Source organism: Pipistrellus kuhlii, unplaced genomic scaffold, assembly GCF_014108245.1.
Source record: "Pipistrellus kuhlii isolate mPipKuh1 unplaced genomic scaffold, mPipKuh1.p scaffold_m20_p_10, whole genome shotgun sequence".
NCBI classification, from domain to species: Eukaryota; Metazoa; Chordata; class Mammalia; order Chiroptera; family Vespertilionidae; genus Pipistrellus; species Pipistrellus kuhlii.
In genome coordinates this window covers 37,524,695-37,548,457 of record NW_023425405.1, presented here as the reverse complement: position 1 = coordinate 37,548,457, position 23,763 = coordinate 37,524,695, and the positions used below count along the sequence as shown (strand labels likewise).

General features: G+C 40.3%; 1 protein-coding gene across 3 annotated transcripts in view; it reads left to right on the top strand.

The window, feature by feature from the left end:
* The first annotated feature begins 6,424 nt into the window (after positions 1-6,424).
* COL1A2 (collagen type I alpha 2 chain) overlaps positions 6,425-23,763 on the top strand; it is a 36,395-nt gene continuing 19,056 nt past the window's right edge. Inside the window, exons 1-23 of one of the 3 annotated variants that reach the window (XM_036429401.2) lie at positions 6,425-6,988; positions 9,489-9,499; positions 10,067-10,081; positions 10,709-10,744; positions 11,911-12,003; positions 13,260-13,313; positions 16,142-16,186; positions 16,312-16,365; positions 16,472-16,525; positions 16,836-16,889; positions 17,302-17,355; positions 17,861-17,914; positions 19,504-19,548; positions 20,084-20,137; positions 20,242-20,286; positions 20,628-20,681; positions 21,398-21,496; positions 21,622-21,666; positions 21,813-21,911; positions 22,321-22,374; positions 22,555-22,662; positions 23,036-23,089; positions 23,189-23,287. In XM_036429401.2, coding sequence (XP_036285294.1) covers positions 6,919-6,988; positions 9,489-9,499; positions 10,067-10,081; positions 10,709-10,744; positions 11,911-12,003; positions 13,260-13,313; positions 16,142-16,186; positions 16,312-16,365; positions 16,472-16,525; positions 16,836-16,889; positions 17,302-17,355; positions 17,861-17,914; positions 19,504-19,548; positions 20,084-20,137; positions 20,242-20,286; positions 20,628-20,681; positions 21,398-21,496; positions 21,622-21,666; positions 21,813-21,911; positions 22,321-22,374; positions 22,555-22,662; positions 23,036-23,089; positions 23,189-23,287 — 1,350 coding nt within the window. In that variant the 5' untranslated portion in view covers positions 6,425-6,918. The remainder of the gene's footprint in view (positions 6,989-9,488; positions 9,500-10,066; positions 10,082-10,708; positions 10,745-11,910; positions 12,004-13,259; positions 13,314-16,141; positions 16,187-16,311; positions 16,366-16,471; positions 16,526-16,835; positions 16,890-17,301; positions 17,356-17,860; positions 17,915-19,503; positions 19,549-20,083; positions 20,138-20,241; positions 20,287-20,627; positions 20,682-21,397; positions 21,497-21,621; positions 21,667-21,812; positions 21,912-22,320; positions 22,375-22,554; positions 22,663-23,035; positions 23,090-23,188; positions 23,288-23,763) is intronic. The other 2 variants (XM_036429404.2, XM_036429403.2) reach the window with 2 other exon arrangements.

Here is a 23,763-nt window from a genome sequence, read left to right as displayed (position 1 = left end):
AATCATTTCATTCTTCATAACTCTGACTCAATTAAATAAAATCTTTATGTGATATCAAAAAAGAATTATTCTATATTGGGTGAGTTGGATAAAATATGTTCACATATTATTCAAGTAAACTTCATTTGTTAATTGCCACTCTCACCTATCAATCAAAAGAAAAATTTAAGTCTGTGGGTTAAAGGGTAAACCATCAATGAAAAAAATATCCAGAATTTACAGTTAAGTTCTATAGTCTCCAGTTGTGTCATCCCAAATCAATATTCATTTATTGAGTAGATACTTGTTAAATATCTACTACTCAGCAGGCACTATGCCCAGATCTAGGGTTGGAAGTGTGAATAACGTAGGCATAGTCTCTGCTGTTAAAGACCTCACATTCAATTGAAGTCAGTCAATGAGCAATTAGCTCCTTTAATTAATTCATCAATTATCATGTGATAGATCCTAGATATTAGGAGTACAAGGTACTTTGAAAATGTACAATAGGTGAACTTGTCCCATTCTAGGAAGCCTAGGAAGCCTCAGACAAATCACTTCATCTCTCAAAGCCTCAGGCTTTTGCTTATAAAATTGGGGAAAATAAAATAAAATAATAAAGTCTAGATAATTGTTGGAGGTTTGAGGTAATTTATGTAAAATTTTTGGCACAGTGCTCAGTACGCTATATAATAGGTAGTTATGATGTCACATTAACTAACTAAAGGATTGTTCATGCAAGTAGAGAATGCCAAAGGTCAAAATCAAATTTTAAATCCTAAAGAATTCATCAGTAATACCATTAACTTAATTTTCTAAGTTTTTTTAAAAAGATGAAATATAAATTATATAATTCTAAATACGGTATCACATACAATTAGATCTTTATAATTCTTCTTCTATAATAATTAATGTAGGAACCAAAGAGTATGTTTCTTGATTCAATTTAATAAATGAGTCCATCAATAACTAACACCCAGAATCTTTTTTGCAACTGAGGTAAAGTCTTCTTATGTCTTCAAGTCACTTGAAAAGAATTGAAAAAATATGAGCCTGGAAACCAAGCCAACCAACCTTCTAATAAGTCAGAATGAACTTTGGAATGCATCCGCATTCCATTGCTTAAAAATTTAAGGATGGGTTTGGAACAAGCTGAAGAAATGTAATCAGCATCTTCTCAAATAAAAAGGTGCACTTAATTTAAAGCTGGAATTTGTGTACCCTCATAGATTCCCTCTGAAATATGGACAATTGACTATGGAATAGTCAATAACAAGATACCACAAAACAATTATAGCCATCTATTCAGTGTGAGTACAAGAATACTCAAGTGGTTATTTCATATTTCTAAACTTGAAAAATGGGGCACTAAATCCCAAATTAATTCTCCCAGATTCAACTGGGATCCATAAGCTATTAGATAAGTAGATTCTGGACCTCCAAAAAAAAAATTTGATCATTCACTACCAAGTTAAAAGAAAAGGTTGCAAGCACTTAAGTGTTCCTTGTTTCAATACTTAAAAGCAAATGAGGAGGAGAATATCGAAGGAAACCTCAAGGTGAACATTTCAATGGAAGTCTTTAAAATGGGGTATGATTAAACATCTGCTTTCAATTATCTCATTTAACAGGCAAAATTCTCTTCCTTATTAACCTCAACATCATCCTTACATGATACCCCAGCTTTTTCTTGACTTCTGTTATACAGTCGTGTGCCAGAAACCAAAGTGTTGGCCCACCACTGATGGTATGCACAATGGTGGTCCCATAAGATTACAATGAAAACTAGATCTGGGGTGATAAGCACACAACGGAGTATATTGATATTGAATAATATTGGTAAACATTTGAAATTTATATATCATTAACCAATGTTACCTGAATAAGTTCTATTTTTTTATAAAAAGGCTATAATGGAGCTAAAAATTCCTATCACCTTGTGATGTACAATAGCTGTTACAACACTGTAGTGCAATGCATGACTTAGCGAGTTTATGGTGATGTGTGTGTAAACAAACCGATTGTGCTTCCAGTTGTATAAAAGTATAGCACCTGCAATTACAGTGGCGCTGTACCACCTACTAGTAGATTTGCATAAGTGCACTCTATGATGTTCACACAACCATGAAATCACCTACGGCATTTCTCAGATGTGTTTATTACCTCGCTTCTCCACTTCCTCTCAGCTGAATTCCATCCCATCGAAACCATCCTCATTAGGGTCACCAGTGACCTCCACAGTGCTAATTTATGTAACCTTTTTAGCCTTCTCTGAAACACAAACTTTTCAGCGCCCAAAAAACTATGCTCTCCTTCCACAGACAACCTTTATCTTGCCCTAATAATGGAGACACTGGTTTCCTTCCATGCTCATGTCACTGTTGCTTCTTAGGCACCTTTATATTTTCTTCTTCTGTTCATAGATGACTTGATGGAGCATTTCAAGGTTTTATTCTGGGTTTCAGTATTGTCCATTTCCATACACACATACAACCTGAAATGTTTCCTCCACTCCAATGACTTCAGTTATCTGATGACTTCTTATCCATAAATCTAGGCCAAGTATATTCATTTTGGGCTTCAAGCTTAAATATCTAATCATCTGCAAAACTTGTCCATTTAATGGTCTACCGACACCCCAGACTCAACATACCCAGATTTGACTTTATTTTCCTCCTCTCTTGTACTCCCTCAAATGTTTCCCACCTTGATGGACAATAACACCTGCGGGCAGCCGGTTGCTATGGCCAGAAACCTGGCGATGCTCCTCAAGTCTTCTTTCTCCCTCAGTCGCCACAAACAAACTTCAGAGTCTTTTTCTTCTACTTCTGAAATATTTCTAAAGCCCACCAATGTCTTTCCAACCCCACCAAACACTACCCCACTTCAGACCACCATGCCATCATTGTTTTCCTTCAGAATTACTGCTCCTAACTGGTTTCTGTCTCTGCTGTGTTCCCCTTCTAATTATTTCTCGACACTGAAGCCACAGTCATCTTTCTAAAAGCACTCTTTCATTACATAATTTCTGTGCTTAACATCATGCAAACACTCCCCATAACATAGTTAAGAAAACACAGGCCCAGAATATAGTTTAAAAGGTGCTATTTGATTTAATCCCTGCTAAACCCACCAAGCTCATTTCTAGTTCCTTCCTCTGTTCTCCCCCTTCCCTCCACAATCTCCCGTGCTGAGACTTTCATTCCTAAGACCTGCCAAATAGTTTCATACCTCTGTTCCTGGATTTGTCTCCATCTCTTCTAAATCCTGTTCACATGTAAGGCTTGAGCTTGTGGCACCTTCCAGGAAGCCCTCCTTGATCCCAGCCACCTAAATCTAGATTAGCTGTTCATCTTAAATTCTCTCATGAATACATAAGCTCCCTGTACTCCCATCGTAGTACTCCCCACACTTTTTTTCTACCCTCCAACAGAGTAGAAGCCTTGTGAGGGCAATGATCACATCTTTCTGTTCCACAGTCATACACCCAGTAATTGGCACACTAAATATTATTTAAATGGACCATATTTACATAAAGAAATATAATATGGTCTCAGTTAAATAATCAGCAAGAACTGAATAACCCAACTGCCATGATGTAGGAATTTCCATGTGGTTTTTTTTTTAAGAAATATCACACAGCCCTCAAAACTTTTCAGATACCATCTTAATTGCTAATATCTACTCAGCAATTGTTTGACAACCAAATTAGCTAAGAGCTGGAACTAGAATGAGATAGTGTGTGGTATTAATGCTTTCCACAGAGTGGATCCTTAATGAGTGTTTGAAAGGAGACGTCAGTCAGATGCGTACTTTGATCAAAGAAAGGAACGGAAGTATAAAACAATATGGCTTTTGCAGGCTGTTCTGCATTCCTTTAGTAGTCAAGTTCCCAGCCATTCTCTTGTCATACTTTAAGGTGTGCCCCAGTTTGTCATCTTAGGTCCTAGAGAGCTGAAGAGGCCATCTTTTCTGCAACAGAGAATCACCTGGCAATAGGAACCCAGGTGTGAACTGTCTAGCAGCTTCCCTTCTTCCATCCCCCCCTCTCAATCTCTATCCTCCTCTATCCACTGTCCTTACTGCTTGCTTCTCCTACTCAGTCTCCAACCTCCCTGTGCCCCAACACTCTCACCCCTGCCCCTAATCACCAAGCTTCCCCTATGCTCACACACACCATCACAGCCATCTCTAGGACACTCACTTTAGGCATGGGGGTCAGCTCTCTTCCCAGATCCACCCCTAGCCATCCAAAAGCCCCTGGCTGTTTGGAGACAGGCAGTATTAAAGGGATCTGAAATTAAGCATTAAAGAATTCCTCCTAGAGCACAAACACTTGATTAACTATCTTTCCCATTGACTGATGAGGAAGAGAAAGTACGGGTCAAAATAACATGTGGAAACTACTAGAAGTGGAATCTGCCTCCCACTTTAAAAGGAAAAATTCCCCTTCAGTTTTCTCCATTTTCATTGTTCCTTTTAGAGCAAGCGCCTCCCACCAATCACGGAGGACCCGCCTGCTTCAAGCCCTGCCACATCAGCAGGGAGGGAGCCGGCACATTTGGTGTTTGCATCAGTTTCCAGGAATGCTTTTCCAGTTCTCAGTTTACTGTGCAGAGGCGGCGGTTTTCCTTTACGTTTATAACTTGTGTGCTTGAATTCCTAGTTCTCCTAGGCTCAAAAACTGAGCATTTTTATTCTACCCGGGAAATCACAATTCCACTTCCCAAAACTATTCTAAAATGTAAATGTTCCGATTGAGTGTGGCTTCTTTCTACGCTGCCATCACCTTCCTAGAAGGGACCTGACACCCTTTCAAATTCCTTTACTCCAAGTTATTTCAAAAAGTCTTCCATGCTTGTCTCCCAAGTCACTGCCCTTGCTTAGAAGAAAAGAAGAATGCATTCTAGTTTTCAGTTGTTCTCTTTTATTTGCTTATTCTCTTTTTTGCTTGTGAGTTTTTAAGTTTAGAGGAAGCAACCCATTTAAGAATATTCAGTCGCCTGTTTTATAATAGCTGCTGATGAGTTAAACAGAAATTCTTCCTTAGAGTCCCTCCCCCTCAAAAAAAAAAAAAAAGCGTGGGGAGAGGGAAGAGATGGGGAGGGGAAGAAAGGAAGAAAGATTAATAAAGAACTATGATTTCTCTTTGATAGAGATGGAATTGACCTAAAGATGCCCCTTGAGCATTGACTCCTGGGGAGACAATGGCACTGTAAGCCAGGGCTGCCTCCCAGGGGTGCTGGGCCAGCAGAGCACAGCCCCAGATGTATGGCCTATCCTCTGGGCCTGAAATGACAGGTCAAGAGGGCAGGGAACGCGACAGCCATGGAAGTTGACTGCACTCAGCATTTCACAGTTCTCAGGAGCTCCGGCCTCCCATCCCCAGTGTCTCAAGGTCAAGGCCCCAGCTCCTCCTCTCCCTGGTGGAGAATGTAGAGTGGGAAGGGAATAGAGTTAACATCCATGTTGCTGGGTCACTGCTGAGGGTGTTATCAGAGAAAACTGCCCATATCTCAAACTCGAATTAGAAGCCCCTCAAGATGGGCTAGGTGGTTTCCTCGTCCCTGGAAGGAGCTGGGAAGAAGGCAGGAAGATGCTTGGGGTCCGTGAATGGGCAGCGAGGTCAAGAGGGATTGGGGGGCTCACTAGAGGGTTATCCGAGTCCAGGCTCAGGATGAGGCTAGTGAGTGCACACACAGAGTCTGTGAAGAAGAGGAGGTGGGGGTTCTACTGAAGAGAGGTGTCCTAGCCCATCTGTGGCAGTCACGTGCAGGCCAGACTCCCTAAGTCAGCAGGGGGAAGCGAGGGGGAACGATCCCCCAAAAACTCGTCTAGTCTGGTGTGCGCAAAGCATGTGCACAAAGCATAATCTCCCCAGATGCTGGGTGCCACGCTGCCGCCCTAACCTGCTCCCCACCCCCCAACAGTGGGCATCCTGGGACTCCTGCCTAACTCTCCAGAGACAGAACCCCCCTATCACCACCCTCTCTTCCTCTCCGGAGCCAGGAGAGAGAGAGAGAGAGAGAGAGAGAGAGAGAGAGAGAGAGAGAGAGAGAGAGAGAGAGAGAGAGAGAGAGAGAGAGAGAGAGAGGCTGACTGCTGGAAAAGTGGGCGCACACCCTCCAGAGTGGGAGAAAAGCTAGGCGGGGGCTGGGGAGGGGCGGGGGGCAGGCTGGGGAGGAGGGTGGGGCGGGGGAGGGGGGAGAAGGAGGGTGGCCAGGGCTGCGCCACGTCGTCGGGTCCTGACTCCCCTCTCCCCTGCCCCCAAGGCGCCCGCCAGCGCGCCCTCTCCACTCCGCCGGTGGCCCGCAGGGCACAAGGTGAGGCCCGGCTAGACAGCTCCTGCTTTGATCTGCCCGCTCCCGTCCCCTCCACCGCCACCCCGCTGCCCCCGAGGTCTGCACACCCTGCCCACGTCTGCCGAGCGCTCCTCCGACGTGTCCACCAGAGTTTCCAAACTTGGAAAAGGCGGGGGAGGGCGGGGGGATGGGGAGGGAGGGAGGGAGGGAGGGAGGGCGGAGGTATGCAGACAGCGAGTCAGAGTTTCCCCTTGCAAGCCTCAAAAGTGTCCACGTCCTCAAAAAGAATGGAACCAATTTAAGAAGCCAGCCCCTTGGCCACGTCCCTCCCCCCCGCCCCCCCCCCTCTGCACCCCCGCAGTCAGTCTCCTCCCCGCGGTGGCTGCCCGGGCCCCCAGCCCCAGCCCTCCCATTGGTGGAAGCGCGTTCGGAGGCACCCTCGGGCCAGGGAAAGTTGGGCCGTATAAATAGGGCAGATCCGGGCTTTATTATTTTAGCACCCAGGCGGCAGGAGGTTTGGGCTCCGTTGGAGGTACAGGCCACGACTGCATGCCTGCGCCCGCCAGGTGATCCCTCCGCCGCCGCCGGTGACCCAGGGCTCTGCGACCCAAGGAGTCTGCATGTCTGAGTGGTAGACATGCTCAGCTTTGTGGATACGCGGACTTTGTTGCTGCTTGCAGTAACGTCGTGCCTAGCAACATGCCAATGTAAGTGCCTTCAGCTTGTTTGGGTCAGCAGCCGGGGGAGAGAGAGAGAGTTTAGACGGTTGGGGCAGAAAGGAAGAAGGAAAGTCGTCTTAAGGTCGCGGTGCAGCTTGGAGGGGAAGGGCGCTCTGGCATGTCCACAGGACACATGTAACTTGTCTGAGAAATGAAACCATAGAAGCCCTGACTCGCCCAAACGTGAGGGAACTTTTCTCTGAGCTCTTGATCTGTTCAGGCTAGTCTAGGATTGGATTATAACAATTGATGGGAGGAAGGCCCTACCAGGCCCCATAACTGCCCTGATGCCCACCGTGTAGAACTGGAGACCTGCTGTGGAAACCCCTCTGGTTTTGTAATATGAAACTAACCCTCCCCCCGCCCCCCCAAGGGTTTTTCTCTTCTGCGTGATTTAAGACTTGTCTGGATGGTGGTGGTGGTGGTGGTGATGATGATGATGATGATGATGATGATGATGATGCGCCCTCTGCAGGAAGGACCATGAAAGTGCAGGGGACCAGGCCTTAAGCTAATGGAAGACTCAGGTTTACACAGAGAGGTGGTCTGCCTGTCTGAGGAAAGCAATTCTCAGTAGCTGGTCAGCGTATTCTGGGGAGGGAAATGGATGCTACTTGGAATGGACATAATTATGAAAAGTAATATTAGCTTCTCAATTCATTACCTGATCATGGAAATAGTAACATTTTTTTAACCACTATCTTCCCTGTCTTTTGTTGAGCCTGAGAGTTCAAGCCTGAGTTTCCAACAACAGCAGATATTCTGAACACAATAAGTTAGGACATATCAACATTGATCTGAGACCCAAGAGATTGTTTTTTTTTTTTCTCATGACTTTGCCACTAATTCAGCATGTGACCTTGGGCAAATCAAGCTGACCCTTTCCTAAAATGCAGGATAGAGATTAGGTGGACCCCAAGGCCTCTTCCCAGCCATAGGTTTTATGACCAGACTGCCACATCAAGATACTGTGAAGAAAACCAGTCCGCTTTTGTGTTGAAAATGGCTGCCTAATTACCAGACAAAGATAGTGGTTTGATGGAGTTGGAGCTCTGTCTGGCCACACCCAACACTCCAAAACGTTTGCTCCACCCACATACCACAGTGTCTACAATTGCATCATTACCATTGCAGTTTTTTGTGTGTGTGTGTGTGTGTGTTTTCTTCCTTCATCCACTTAGAGCATACATACTGTGGATACTAAGGAGTAACGGCATCGAACAAATTCACATTGCCAAGTTCTTTCTTTATGAGATCAGAGGGTGGAAGGAAAGAGCTGGCTCCCAGAGAAAAGATGAAACAGACCTACGAAAGTTTGAAGGCAACTAACTCACCTTCTGATCCGCAGCCAGTTATGGTCTGGAATGAATATTACCAAATACACATTCTTTAAAATGGCTCAGTTCTGAGTAACTAAAAGTCAAATATCCAAAATCATAAGGACTTCCGTTAATCAAGTCCATGCCCAATTATTTTTTTCCTGCTGGTGGACAAAATGAAGTAAACATATCATTTTCTTAATTTAAAAGTAATTTTCATAAATTGCCCTTAAATGTCAGTGCTGGATGTGGTCCACCCTCCTGAATTGTGACTATTGCAACAGATGTTCTCACTCCTAATGACACACTTCTTGGCCACCTAATGAAAGGAATTTTGGAGGAGATTCATCTTATTGCCAGCTTGGCCACACTTATATCCTGTGTTAACCTATAATTTTTATACCATAGGAGAGGAATTCAGTCTTAAGGAGGGGATATAGCAAAGGAGGGGATATTACTTTAGTGTATTTTCCCCGTTATTTTTCAAGATTTTTAATCCAGTTTTTCCATTTATACAGAGCAATTCCTTCTAAGGGGAAAAAGTAATACATATTAAAATAAGCTAACCTATTTAAGTGAACCAATTTAAAGCAAAATTTCAGATGTCTAAATGAATCCATTTTCATAGTGACTAATTTGCCAATTAGACTTTTTGTGGGGGAAAATAACATTAAGATTGGTACAAACTCAGTGAAGTACTAAGTAACTTTAAGGCTTTATAAAAAAAACAAAGTCTACTTTAGGTAACATACTTTCCTAAATTTTCCCTTTTTTCATAGTTAGATTAAAAATTATCTAAACCATAAGTTTTTTCTTCATCAACCTACTGGTCTTGATAGCTGTATACTTTACCAGCTTCATTTCTAATCATTCAAAATATCCTCCAGACATATTAATATTTCACAGATTTATAAAATAATAAATAATTAACTATTCAAATCAAAATAGTTCCATGTTAATATTTCATGCAAATCACCTTGCTGATTCCCTGCCATACTTTTGACCTTCATAATTTCCAAGTCATTAGAATATCCTTAATTTAAAAAAAGCAATTGGTTCTTTAATTAGGTAAGTTAATTTATAGACTAATATATCTATTTGATAATCACTGATATTGGTCACTGAAATAATACTAATAACTATTTTCTATTTTCCCATTTCTTCTACAGCTTTAAAACAGGTGAGTAAAATTATTTTGATAATTTTTTAATATACTTCGATTGCCTTGTTCACAGTAATGTCCTCTTTGGGGAAGGCTACCTTGGTTTTGACCAAACTGGATTCCCAAGAAAATCATCAAGAGTTATGTTTCTGGCTGCCTTAGAGAGTACCCACCCCCATTTCTAAAATGGGCGGGGCTACTGAGTAAAACCAATCTCATAAGAACACCCATAAGAAATTGAGAGTAAATAAACCAGTGGGTTTTAGCATCAGCTACCATAGAGCAGAAGACCTCACAGCTAGAGAATCTTGTCATTCCCCTGGAATTATTTGCAAGTATTATGAACACTTAGTCCCTGAATTGAATTTGAGGCATAATTACAGATAAGTATATATTTTGGTTCTATACATATTTTATTTTATTTATTTATGTAACTTAAACTTATATTTTGAAATGTAAAGGTAATATTAATGCACAGTATATATACTTTGTAACTATATTTGTATACTACATGAAAATGAGATTCATTTAAAGATACATGTATACAATTTTCCTCATAATAATCTTTCACTTATTCTTTTCTAGGAAACTGCAAGAAAGGTAAGAGTCTAATACTTCACCATAGTAACTGAAATTATCAGCGATGACTTTTAATTCTACTAAATTTATAGTAGACTATAGAAGAAAAAGACTTTGCCAAGATTTGCCCACAAAACTATGCATTAGCTACCCCATAAGATAAAGTAGCTTTGATATTTAAGATAAAGTTTTATCTTCCAGAATCATCTCTAATTATACTTATAAAAAGTGGTGATCTACCTAAAGACAAAAAGAAAGACTCATTTTTATTCTGAAGATGAAATGACTATTATGTTAATTATACGTAATAGATGGAAGATTATTTTAAAGGGCTTTGACTATATAAATATGATGTTAACGATGTAACAAAATGGTAATTTTACCCACAGACACCATCTTTCTAAAAATAGTAGTTATAAAGTAGCCTAATGACTGGGGACTAGAGTCTCCAATCTCCCAGTTTAAAAATATTACATGTAATTATAATAAAAACAATGCACTCTTGTACTCTGTTATTTTTTATAGCTGTTATCTAATAACATTGTAGATAAATCAGTCTCACCAACTAATTTCTATTAAGAATGCTGTGCTTGTTCACTGGAAATCGCTTAGACGTTTAGAAGTGTGCTGTTTGTATCTTCCTCGTAGGGCCCAACTGGAGATAGAGGACCACGTGGAGAAAGGGTATGTAATTTTTGAACTATCAGAGGGCTTTGGCCCATAATTGAATAATTACACACTAGAAACTACCGAAGACTGACAATTTATAGGAATATTATATATCCAGGTAATTGTGCCACTTTTAAGCAGATAATGCCCTACTACAGAAGAAGCAAATGAGCATTATTATATATAATCAATATTCTTTTCAAGTTAAGATTAGCCTTCAAAAAGAGCAAAACTATTACAGTGAGCCATATTCTTTGCATGGTCTTTCTTTCTTTGTTTTTGGATGACCTGTCCAACGCATACATAATGGAAATCTATCTATCTCCCTACCACCACATAGTCCTTATCTTTTTAGTACATTTGTTTGCTTTTCAATTGAGATGTCTTATGTAGCTGGGAATAATAGTGAAATTTCAGTCAACCTGTCATAAATGTGCAAATTAGGCTTTCATTATTCATAATATACTTAGATTCTGTGCTATGTTTATTTGGCATATATGGTTTTGCATTATATGATGCTTTTGCCAATACATAAATACCTGTATCTTACATCTTTTGGAAAGTGCAGACTTAAACGTATTCTGCTCAAATGAACCATTAGAGGTGGCATTATGTCGGTAAATTACTTTAACGACATAAGTAGTGTTAATGGTAGGAAATCTGCAGGGTTTTCTACCCTGTGATAAAACTGCTTTATTAATTATCACATTAATTAATCCGCTATTCATACATAACATACCAAAACAATGGAATAAGTTCATCATAGTTGGAAACTGACAATCAATATGCATAGCTCATCACTTTGAACTGTTACTCACATGAAGTTTATGGTATCATACATTTTAGCTATAATTTCTGCCTTTATTTGATTGCTGGAGCTCCATTATGAATTAATATTCAATGGCTGAAATAGCCCTGCTCACAGAGAAACTACCTTGCCTTGTGTCTTCTTCATATATCAGTTACTCCTTCTAAAATAGACTCTTGTCATAAGTCAGTTTTAATCAGAGACAACTATGGATATTAAATTTCCATACCACTTGCACATTGAAAGGTCTAAACAACTAATTTTACCACATGTATTCTTTTTCTTGTATTCTTTTACCACAGATATTCTTTTTCTTGTATAAATCCCTATGGGATCTGTCTAACCCTGACCTAAGTTGCTTTTTACATGACAGGGTCCACCAGGCCCACCAGGCAAAGATGGTGTTGATGGTATCCCAGGCCTTCCTGGCCCACCTGGTCCTCCTGGCCCCCCTGGTCTTGGCGGGGTAAGTGTCTTCTGTATTTTTAACATTTATCTAACTTCAGCTTCTTATACCTCTATTGGAAGAAGACTCATTGTACAATTTATTTTTAGCATTTAAGTTTGCTATGTGAATATTAGTATATTTTATTTCATTTATTTGCCCATCTCCTTATGAGCTCTTGCCAGTGACAGGACTGGTCTTTGTATGCACTGAAGGTGGCTGCAGCCCTCACGACCATTTTTTAATTTGAGACTTTAATATCTTTCATCAGTAGGGCACAAAGAAGAGGTGTTGCATTATTAAAGAGTTTGATTAGGTTGAATTATAACTGAAATCCTTGCTCTTCAGCAATTGCGCAAACATTCTACGCTTTTTGTTCTCCTTGGCTTGAAGTCTGCTGAACCAACATTCAAGCAGTTTAGTTTTAATTTGCTTGAAACTAATTTGAGAAAAGTACATTTCCCTTTTTCATTAATATCTTCTTTCTCGCTTTATGTCCTTAACAATGGCATGAGTGCCAAATGGCCTCACTGCAGGAAGGAAAACATATTTGTTTAATTGGTTAGCACTATGAATCAGAAGTCTCCTTCCAATACTCAACTGTATGCCAGTCAAATAAAACCTTTCTCCCCTGAAGATCTTATTATGATTGCTTATCTACTGGTTGCATTAAAAGGCACCTTCTTTAATAGATCTACCCCTATAAGAGAGATCTTTAACGATCAAGTTATTACTGTGAACTATTTTTTAAAAATTTAATCTTCTAAGGCGCATTTTAATTTAATTTCCCTCTAAACTTGAAAACTCCTTATATCTTTTTTTAAACTCCTGCAAGAAAAAGGCCTCTTGGTCATTTTGTATAGTTCTGGAGGAGTGAGGCAACAGGTGGACATGCAGAGTTGGTCTCAGCTTAATTATCAGAGGCCTTCAGTGACTTTTAAAGTTTAGAAAACTCCCTTTCCTCAGTGGAGCAGTCAGGAATGGGAGTGGAAGGAGAGGATGAACATTGCATGAAAGGGCTTGAAAATTAAGGCAGGGAAGCTCCCCACTTCCAATCAGGGATGGATTAAATTTAAAATGTGTGTATTTCCCTGACTTTTTAGGAATTTAGCTTGATATGGAATTCTAACGTAATATTTATATCAAAAGCATTGCTCCCTTTTAAAGAACAACAGAAATATCTTTACAAGTAGCATAAGAAAATGAACTACATGGCTGGTAATTATTATACTTAAGTTTAATATATACATATGCTTGTTTATTTTATCCTCCTCTAGAACTTCGCTGCCCAGTTCGATGGAAAAGGAGTTGGACTTGGCCCTGGACCAATGGTATGCTTATCTCTTTTTACCGTAGCCAAAAAAATTACTGAACAGAGAATCTCTTTTATGTTAAATTTCACATTGCCATTTATTTTGATAGACTTCAATACTTGGATCAGATAAAAGCGGCAACTTTTTTTTTTTTTTTTTGGTATTCAAATACATTTTAAAAAATCTAAGCCTAGTTTAAGGGAGTTCAATTTTCTCTACAAACATGCCTCCTTAGAATAAATCAGATGTTTATATCAAAGAAATAATCTCTGGACACAGTAATCATAACTTAGATAAATCAATTTGGTTCAAAAGAGTGACTACTCTGATTAAATTTTTTACACCCTTTGATATTGTTTCAAATGTTAAGCATCGTTAGAGACACAGAAGTATTTCGTTTTATAAACTTGTTGGAAAGGATCAGCAAGTTCTAGTCCAGACCATTCATTTTATAACTAGAGAGTTTAAGCCCTTTCCCGAGGTCATGCAGGTGGCTGATGAAAGACTAGATATCTGATATTGGATGGCATTGTGCATCTAGTGCTTGAATAAAATACTAATTTATTCAGCAAGTATTTCTCAGGTCTTCAATGAACCCCAAATTGTAATATGCATTGGGGATATAATAGTAAATATGATAGATTCTCAACCTCCCTCAAAAAGTTGGAAATGTAGGAAATGTTTCTTTTTATTCATTTTGATTAAAATTCTTTTTTTAGTCTGTTAACTACAAATTAATAGAAGAGAATGTGAGTAAAATTTAGCACTTATGTTGCTCAGCACAAATATTCATCAATATATGCTATAATTTGAGTGACATTTAGAAAAGTTTTCTATATGATTATGACAATGATGATATATCTTTAATAAGTGAATCTCTTAACATGCATTAGTGAGAGCTGTTAAGGAAAAAAAAACAGATATGAGCATGCAATAGTATATATTATGTATAAAATAGAGGGGAAATAAGTTGAAGTTAAAACTTTAAGTTGATTAATGCACACATAAAATTTAGGGATTTTAATTAATTGTTTCCAAACAAAGGCATTTATCTGCCCAAAGCTAACATGGTCCTTGGAAAATAAATTTCACCTGGATAATGTATTCAGTACTCTATCTTCAAAAGAAGATGTTTGGCTGGAGTTAATGGACCACAATAAACTAATACACTATAAGGGCAAGATAATATTTCCTGTAAATTAAAACTCTCATTTGAAAGTTATGTGCCTTTAATTGATGATTTGCAATTTCCTGACTTTTCCTGGTAATTTAAAACCTTCATGTAGGAATTAAGAATTAGAGATTTCTTTTTGGCTTTGTTTACATTGGATATTTGAAGTTAGCCATTTCAACTAAAAGCTAATTTCAACTAAGCAGTACTTATATTTCAAGAAGTTAAAGGAGAAAAAAACAAATCACTAAAAAAAAAAAAAAAAAAAAAAAAAAAAAAAAAAACTTACATAACCCCAGAAAATTAATATGGATTTCAGATTCCCCTGACTTTGAAACACTTCTCTGGGGGGCCTTGACAGAGTGCTTTACTTTTAAATATCAATAAAGTATTATTTAAGCTTGCACATCCACACACATTCACGGACATATGTAATCAACAGCTATATGTTTCACAAATAGGAAATAAAGGCAGCAATAAAGCATTAAAATAATTTTCCATGTTCAAAAATCAATAACTATAAAACCCTAGAGGGTTCTTCCCTGAATTAATGAGTAATCATTGTCTCACAGCCTCCACAAAATAAACTCCTTTTTATGTAAATGAACATGTGGCAAATACATGGAAAAATGAATAAATATAATTAAAAATTCATGCTGTCAACGGAAATTATTTCTTAATGTAACCTAAAAAGATATTTGGATTGAAAAGTGACAGTTTCTTTGAATGTCGAGGCAATTTCCAAGACCAAATAAATAATTCTTATAATTAAGTTGATGTGCCTTTTCATAAAATTCATATTATTTCACTCTTGGCATTAACACAGTGGGGCAGGCTTGACAGCAGAGTCCCTGTGTGTCATGAACAAATTACCGGAGACTTGTCTGTGTGATATTTTCAGCAATAGCGGAATGGCCCCTTGCATGGGCATTGATTAATGCAAAGGGGAATCAAGAATGGATGTTTACCTTGCAAACTAGTAGCACTGTTTTACTCTACTTAGGCGCTACAGAATAAAGAACAAAGGGAAGAGCCATCGGTTTCCTATCAGGCCATATTTTCAATAATAATATTATACAATAAACTCATCCAGTCCAATGTTTCAATAATATTTTACTTCTCCTTTTCCCCTCATTACATCCAATTTTGTGTGACATTTTCATCAGTCACCGACAGCCCTTGGAGGAGCTATTAGGTTATAACAAACCTCCCTCTAGTCATTAAGAAGGATTCTTTTATCCTTTTTAATGTATGCCCCTGGGGCAATAAAAATATCCATTTCTTAGCGAGGGATGACATGGGAGATGACGTATGATCAAGGGAATCCAAATGAAAATGCTTCGTCAGCTGCATAGAAGGCAGGCACATATTCTGAACTATGCAAGACTGATCTCAGCATGTCCACTGTGCACAATTTTAAGGGCCCTGTGGCCCTCCCATCTAATTTGCATTGAGTTCTACTGACTTGGGTTAGCAAAGAAGGAAAGGCAAAGGCAGAGTGATAGTGGAGGAAACTTGGGTCCTTAAATGCTTCTTTGGAGAAGGGCAAAAACAATGACATAAAACCATGGCCATTCTGATCAGCTGTCCATTACAAAACATCTATGGTAATGGCTTTAACCCTACCCAAAGCCATGACCACTGCCAGTGCTAACTCTGTCTGTCCTGTTTCCAGGGTCTGATGGGACCCAGAGGCCCTCCTGGAGCAGCTGGAGCCCCTGTAAGTACAAAAAGCCAGTGGAAGAGAGGGGGCGGGGGGAAGCCTTTATGTAAAAAGCTCTTATGGAAAATTCTTTCCATAGAATTAAATAAAGGCTTGAAGTATGGCGTATTGTTTTCTCTTAGGGCCCTCAAGGTTTCCAAGGACCTGCTGGTGAGCCTGGTGAACCTGGTCAAACTGTAAGTACACTCATCTCCTTTGTGATAAATACCTTTTTTTTCTTTTTTCTTTTTTAAGAAATGTATTAATATATCCTAACACCATGATGGGTCTCCCATTCTCTAGGGTCCTGCGGGTTCTCGTGGTCCAGCTGGCCCTCCTGGCAAGGCCGGTGAGGATGTAAGTATTTACCCTTAAGCATTTCCAAGTGCCATTTAAATCCTCCTGCCTCAATGAGAGTTCCTAGCTTCAAATGAAGTATTCTGCCAAGAACCAACTATGCCCAATAGAACTGTCCCCATATGGAAAGGAGTATGTTAATGAAATATTCATTAATTGGATTGTATTTAAGAAAATATAATTGTTAATTAAATATATACTTAATTTTTATGTGATGCCATTTTTTCCCTATTGTGAACACCAAGATCCCCCACTTCCACTGGAGAGTTTGCCAGGGAAAGGTTAACCCTATACCGCTTTTGTGTTTCAGGGTCACCCTGGAAAACCCGGCCGACCTGGTGAGAGAGGAGTTGTTGGGCCACAGGTAAGGCTTTGTACAGCAGTGGATGGTCCCAACATCGGAAGCATCTCACATATAAGATTGTTGCTAAAACTAAAGTCTAAATAACAACCTAGAGGTCTGCATACGTATTGTATAACTCTTACTGAAGGCATCTGACAAACAAGAATGTGGACCCAGTTTTTATTAATGCAAATAATGTAATATCGATTACAGCAAACATACTATGAACAGCCAACACAGTGTTTTCTACAAACACCACAGTAGTTGTTACTCAAATAGAGCAAGTTAATGTACCATTCTGTGCTTAAAATATATTAGTCTTTGATTCCAAGCTGGAATTTTGATAAGAAGAAATTTTTTGGAGAGAATAAATAATTGACCTTTTTTTTTGGAACAAAAACTTCATGTGTCTTCTTGTGTGTGTGTGTTTTAGGGTGCTCGTGGTTTCCCTGGGACTCCTGGACTTCCTGGCTTCAAGGGCATTAGGGTGAGCACATTATTTTCCCCATGAGAAAAAAATGTTGATTATTTTTAGGAAAAAAATCTCAACTATATTTAAAATTCTCGGTGGTATATTTGCATCCAAAGTCCTGGAGTTTGCCAGAGTGAAGAGAGTCAAGGAGGGAAGGATTGCTGGGAAGTAGCTTCTTTCCATCTGTTCCTAGTTGCCAAGGAGCAGGAATCTCTACGGAGAAAATTGTATAAATGGCTCAAGAGGTATTTACAGCTTCTAAAGATAGGAAGATGATTAACGTTGGAGAGGACTAAAGAGAGCAACTAGTCTATATCCTTCCATTTCCCGCGCAGGGAGCTTGCCTAGGGAAAGGGGGGGAGGGGTGGCTCGCGTTTGCCAGGTGCTGAAGCTCTGGGGGTGCATTCTACCAAAGCCTTCACAGGAATTAGCCAGGAGAGAGTAAGGGCAGAGACAGATGTTTGATTTGACCGAGCGCTGGGATGGCACAACCTTTTAATAATAAGGATTTGCCTTTCAGGGACACAATGGTCTGGATGGATTGAAGGGACAACCTGGTGCTCCAGGTATTAAGGTAAAATACTGAATCAGAAACGTTCTTTTTAAAACAATTGCTGTCATTTCCCATCGCCACCAGAAAGTGTATTTTGACCAAAAGCTACTCATAGTCTAAAGAGTGTCTTATTCTCTCTTCCATACTTCAAATCCCTCAATGGTGGGAGCCATGGGGTTCTGTGACAAAAGGCCAATTCATAATAATATTTATTTAATTCAGTGTCTGTTATACAGTTGAGATTCAATGTCAATAATTTTTTTCCCTTCATCTCCTTTCTTCCTATAATTTCAGTTGATCTCTGCAGCCAAAATAAAAATAAACAGACACAGTCATATTTTAGGCCACTATATGTTATTTTAAACTGTAATTCTTCTTTGCTTTGCACTAATTAGATAGATACATTCATGTCACAATACACTTTTCAGCCTCTTTACTGTGATTTATCTATTCACACTCAAAAAAAATTTTTAATTAGGTAATTAAAGTCTCAGAAGTGTGTTATCTCTTGGCTAGGCTCTTCTCTGACAGCGTTTTCAACTCTAAAATGTTCTCTCTTCTATTAAGGAGATAATGTGATATTAAAGCGAATACCAACGTAATTACAAATTAATGAGTAACGAATACTAGCGGGACCAGAAATGAACATGAATATGGAGAATCTGTCCTAACTTTCCAGCTGCCACACAAATGGATAAGGTCAAACACGTTCTCTCTAGAGCCTAATGTAATAGCTCAGACTACTAATCAAAGCATCATGAAATGGTAAAGCTTGTAAGAAGCTCTGGGGACTTCCTCTTTTTTGCATCTGAGGGAAACTGAGGCTTAAAGAGAACGAGTGACTTGTCCAAAGTCACACTTAGTGGTTAGAAGCACACAGGCTAGAATTCCTTTCTCCCATTCTAGTGCCTGTTCCCAAAAACTACACATCATATAGAATCCTACTGATGAAGGCTCCTTAACTGATCTCTCAAATCCTGTGTCTTCTATGCCTAAGTCAGATTATCTTGAAGGAAAGTTCTTTTTACCTGTGCCATGGCATCAAATTAAACCACCACTACCCTCACCAGCATGTTTTTTACTCAAGCATATAGATTGGAAATAAAGAACGGCTCCAAACATTATTACTAAGTTCAAATGTTCATGTATATTTTACAAAAATAAAAATAACAAGTGTTAAAATAAAGAAGGTAAAATATGTTAATATTAAAAGCAAATTTATCTTCTGTTTTTTTCTTTTTCTGTGATCATTTCTAATATATAAGCCTAGTCTGAGTGATAGCCAAAGAAAAGGGGGGAATTGGAGTGGGGGTACCATTCAACCACATCTCTCTAGTGCTGTGAAAGTTGGTATTATCCAAATAAAATCCGTATTTTAGAACATTTTAAAATATATGTATCATAATTAACAGTCTATATGTGTAAGAAATATTACAAAATATATGAATGGTTCAAATGGAAATAATAGGGCAAAAATTACCCAATCAGAAAAAAGTGTGAGTGTGCGTGTGTGTGTGTGTGTGTGTGTGTGTGTGTGTGAGAGAGAGAGAGAGAGAGAGAGAGAGAGAGAGAGAGAGAGAATAACAAAACCTCAATTGTTTTCCATGTAGGGTGAACCTGGTGCCCCTGGTGAAAATGGAACTCCTGGTCAAACAGTAAGTAATAATTACTTTATTGCAAACCTACATGTGTACACTCCTTGCAAGCTGGAACTTCTTTCATGATTTTTGCTCATTAATATTTCCCTCAGCATTGTATTCTTTGGTATCTTTCTAATGGCCTTCTGCATACTTCATTGAAATCTATTACCTTTTAGTTGGAATTCGAATAAGACCCATTTGCTTCTAGTGGATTCTCATGCATGTTAGAAAATGGACAGAGTAGCCAAAACTGGTTTGGCTCAGTTGTAGAGCGTTGGTCTGCGGACCTGAAAGGTCCCAGGTTCGATTCCGGTCAAGGGCATGTACCTTGGTTGGGGGCACATCCCTTGTAGGGGGTGTGCAAGAGGCAGCTGGTCGATGTTTCTCTCTCATCAACATTTCTAGCTCTCTATCTCCCTCCTTTCTTCTCTCTGTAAAAAATCAATAAAATATACTTTAAAAAAAGAAAGAAAATGGATAGAGTAAATGATGCCTGTGACTTTTTTAAAGTTTGCGTTCTGCGTTTCACTGAAAATATTTCTGCTTTTAGGGAGCCCGTGGGCTGCCTGGTGAGCGGGGACGCGTTGGTGCCCCTGGCCCAGCTGTGAGTGCTTCTGTTTTTTATTCATTTTTTCATCCTTTTGGGAGATCCCCTAGTCACTGCTATTGAACTTCCCACTTGACGTTTCCTCTCTATGTTCTCCGCAGGGTGCCCGAGGCAGTGATGGCAGCGTGGGTCCTGTGGGTCCTGCTGTAAGTGTTGACCCTGAAGAGAGGGTGGTGGGAGCGATCTCCTTTATTAACTTCCTATGAAATAGCCCCATGTTAGACAGCAGTGGGGCCTTTTGAAGGGTCTAATCATACGTACTACCCCTGGGGCTTTTGAATGATGGATTAAGTAAAATCTACTCTACCTTGGATACCCTGAATGTCTCCCCTTTGCTAAGATACCAATGGCAGCAGACCAGCTGTTGGTTTCTTCTCTGTCAATATTAAATAAGACCAAGCCCCTCTAAGCCTTGCAATATTCTGTGGTTATTATGTTGCTGATTTACTGGGAGGAAATGTCTCACCATGTTCTTTTTTGATTTCAGGGTCCCCTTGGGTCTGCTGGCCCTCCAGGCTTCCCAGGTGCCCCTGGTCCCAAGGTAAAAACCCGGTGACAACTGTCATCATATTGGTAAACTTCTATGGGGATGAGAAAGATAGAGACTGAGTTTGCAGGTAGATAATTTCAGAACAGATACCTTGGTGAGTACAGGATGTCCAGTTTTCCCTCTCCAAGCTTGAAATACTTCACCTCTCTGCACTCGGGCACTATGAGTATAGATAGAGATGGCAACATAGAAATGATCCTGTGGGTATCCTCCCAAACTAGTGGGGATTGGCTAGCTGAGAACCATAGGGACACAGAGAGAGATGAAGCTAGCAGTGGTAGCCAGGACAGTAGGATGAGGATGGTAGCTAGGAAAATAAGATCCCAAAACCAAATCTTGTGGTACCAGACTAGATAAGGGAAATGACTGCAATTCTGAAGAAATTTCATAAAATCGGTGTCCTGCCGAAACCGGTTTGGCTCAATGGATAGAGCGTGGGCTTGGGGACTGAAAGGTCCCGAGTTCGATTCCGGTCAAGGGCATGTACCTTGGTTGCAGGCATATCCCCAGTAGGGGGTGTGCAAGAGGCAGCTGATCGATGACTCTCTCATCGATGTTTCTAACTCTCTATCTCTCTTCTTTCCTCTCTGTACAAAATCAATAAAACTATATTTAAAAATAATAATAATAAAATCGGTGTCCTAAAAATGGAGCTATGCTATTTCATTACTTGCTGCCTAATGCCCCAGGGCCATTCCCTCTTTTAGGGTGAAATTGGACCTGTTGGTAACCCTGGTCCTTCTGGTCCTGCCGGTCCCCGTGGTGAAGTGGGTCTTCCTGGTCTCTCTGGCCCCGTCGGACCGCCTGTAAGTAGCCACTGTCATTAACCCCACTTTGTGGAAGGAGGAAAGAAAGAGCGAAGCTGGTGTCAAGGAAGAAGACAAATATTTCTATTACCTGATATCTTTCTCCCTTCCTTTTTTTTCTGTAGGGAAACCCTGGAGCCAATGGCCTGGCTGGTGCTAAGGGTGCTGCTGTGAGTATGCGCTGGGGATGGAGGCAGGGAGGATGTCGGAAGGGGGCCATAGCTCAGATTTGCTGCTGTGGTTTTAATGGCACTGAATGAGTGCTGCCTCTGGGTCCGTGGCTTCAGGATTGACCACACTGCATTCTCCTTCACAGGGCCTGCCCGGCGTTGCTGGGGCCCCTGGCCTCCCTGGACCCCGAGGCATTCCCGGCCCTCCTGGTGCTGCTGGTGCCGCTGGTCCCAGAGGACTCGTTGTGAGTGTCAGGGCTGTAACTTCCATCATCCAGAAACCCCGCCTCTACCACCCTTTCATTACCATCTAGACTTCCTCTGGAAGTTTCAAGATTATCACTTTTTCCTTCCTTAGCATTTTGACTGGTATTTCTTCTATAAGTGCATGTATATGTACATGTAGGTACAGTCTCTCCCCCTTGCTATCCCAGACTATCATCCAGAGGTCAGCGAGGCACATGTCAACACTACCAGTCTTGTCCTTTCCACCAACACTATTCCCCTGTGAGACGTTTCCACGTGAACTGGGCACATTTCTTAGAGAACTTGAGTTTCTCTCTACCTTGATCTATAAACATTCCAAAGTGTACATCTGCAAGAAAGTTGTGACAAATGTCTGTCATTTGACCACTGTGTTGTCTTCAACCCTAGGGTGAGCCTGGTCCAGCTGGTTCCAAAGGAGAGACTGGAAACAAGGGTGAGCCTGTAAGTAGTTCTATTATCATAATTTTATGAAGTTATTACCTTTTTAATCCCAAAAGTAATGCTTTAACTTTTTTTTTTTTTTAAGTTATCACTTTTTCTGCACCCGGATATGACATCGAAATGATTTTTTCTATTCCCTCTTCTTCTAATTCTTCTTTTTTTTTTTTTTTAATTAAACAGGGCTCTGCTGGAGCTCAAGGTCCTCCTGGTCCCAGTGGGGAAGAAGGAAAGAGAGGCTCCGCTGGTGAAGCTGGCCCCGCTGGGCCCCCAGGACCTGCTGGGCTGAGAGTAGGTTCCAAACGCTCTTGACCAGACACACCAGAGACAGATGATAACACCCTCTCCCTGGGTGTTAATTGGTCGGAATTATTGAGTGCATTTTCTAGACGGAGGAAGCATCTGCTTTCCATCTGCTTTATTAAATCGGTGACTCACGTTTCGGCATGCTATAAAATAGATCTGGAAACGATGATGACCCACTTTTGCAAAATGCTTCCTCCAAACATTCCTTTGGTGTCCGGGTAAAAGCTTGCAACTCGATTTGCGTTCGTATCTCCCCCTTAAGGGAATCAAGATTGCTTGCATCATGCCGTGTTTCAATAAACTCTGCCCCACCTGGTTCAAGGGCCATCTCCAATGCTCTTCATGTACTTTCTTACAGGGAAATCCTGGCTCTCGTGGTCTTCCTGGAGCTGATGGCAGAGCTGGTGTCATGGTAGGTTGCCTATTACTCATCTCCTGGGAAGGAGCTTGAGGCTTCTGGTGGTTGCTGTGTCATTCACTCCAGCCCTGCCCCTCCCCGTCTCTTTAACAGGGCCCCGCTGGTCCACGTGGTGCCACTGGTCCTGCTGGTGCTCGAGGTCCCCATGGAGATGCTGGTCGCCCTGGAGAGCCTGGTCTCATGGGACCCCGAGTAAGTTTCCGATTGATTCTGAGCAAGTAACACATGTCACTGTTCCCTTTTTTTAAAAAGATGAATATTATTTGAAGGCAACAATATAATAACTAAAAGTAAATGTGTTAGCAGGCTTGATGATGGTTGCCTTTTTAAATTTAGCTTCATCAAAGCCTAGTAGAGATTTCTTACCCATTTGGTTAGTTCATAAATTTCCTATTTATTACTTGATACAATGGCTATGAGGTTTGGGGAAGAATGGATTTATTTTCATATGTCCAAATTAGGTTAGTTCTATCAGCATGAATCTTTTATCACAATTGGTGAGTTTTATATAAGGTATTCGTGAATCGTATTAGGGCTATACATTATCAGTTTATTAGATTCATAGTGAAATCATTTTTCCAGCAATCACAAAGTGCTGTAATGTATTCAGCATCACACTTGCTATGGAGAAATGACCTTGAGGCCCACAGACACCCTATTCCACAGCA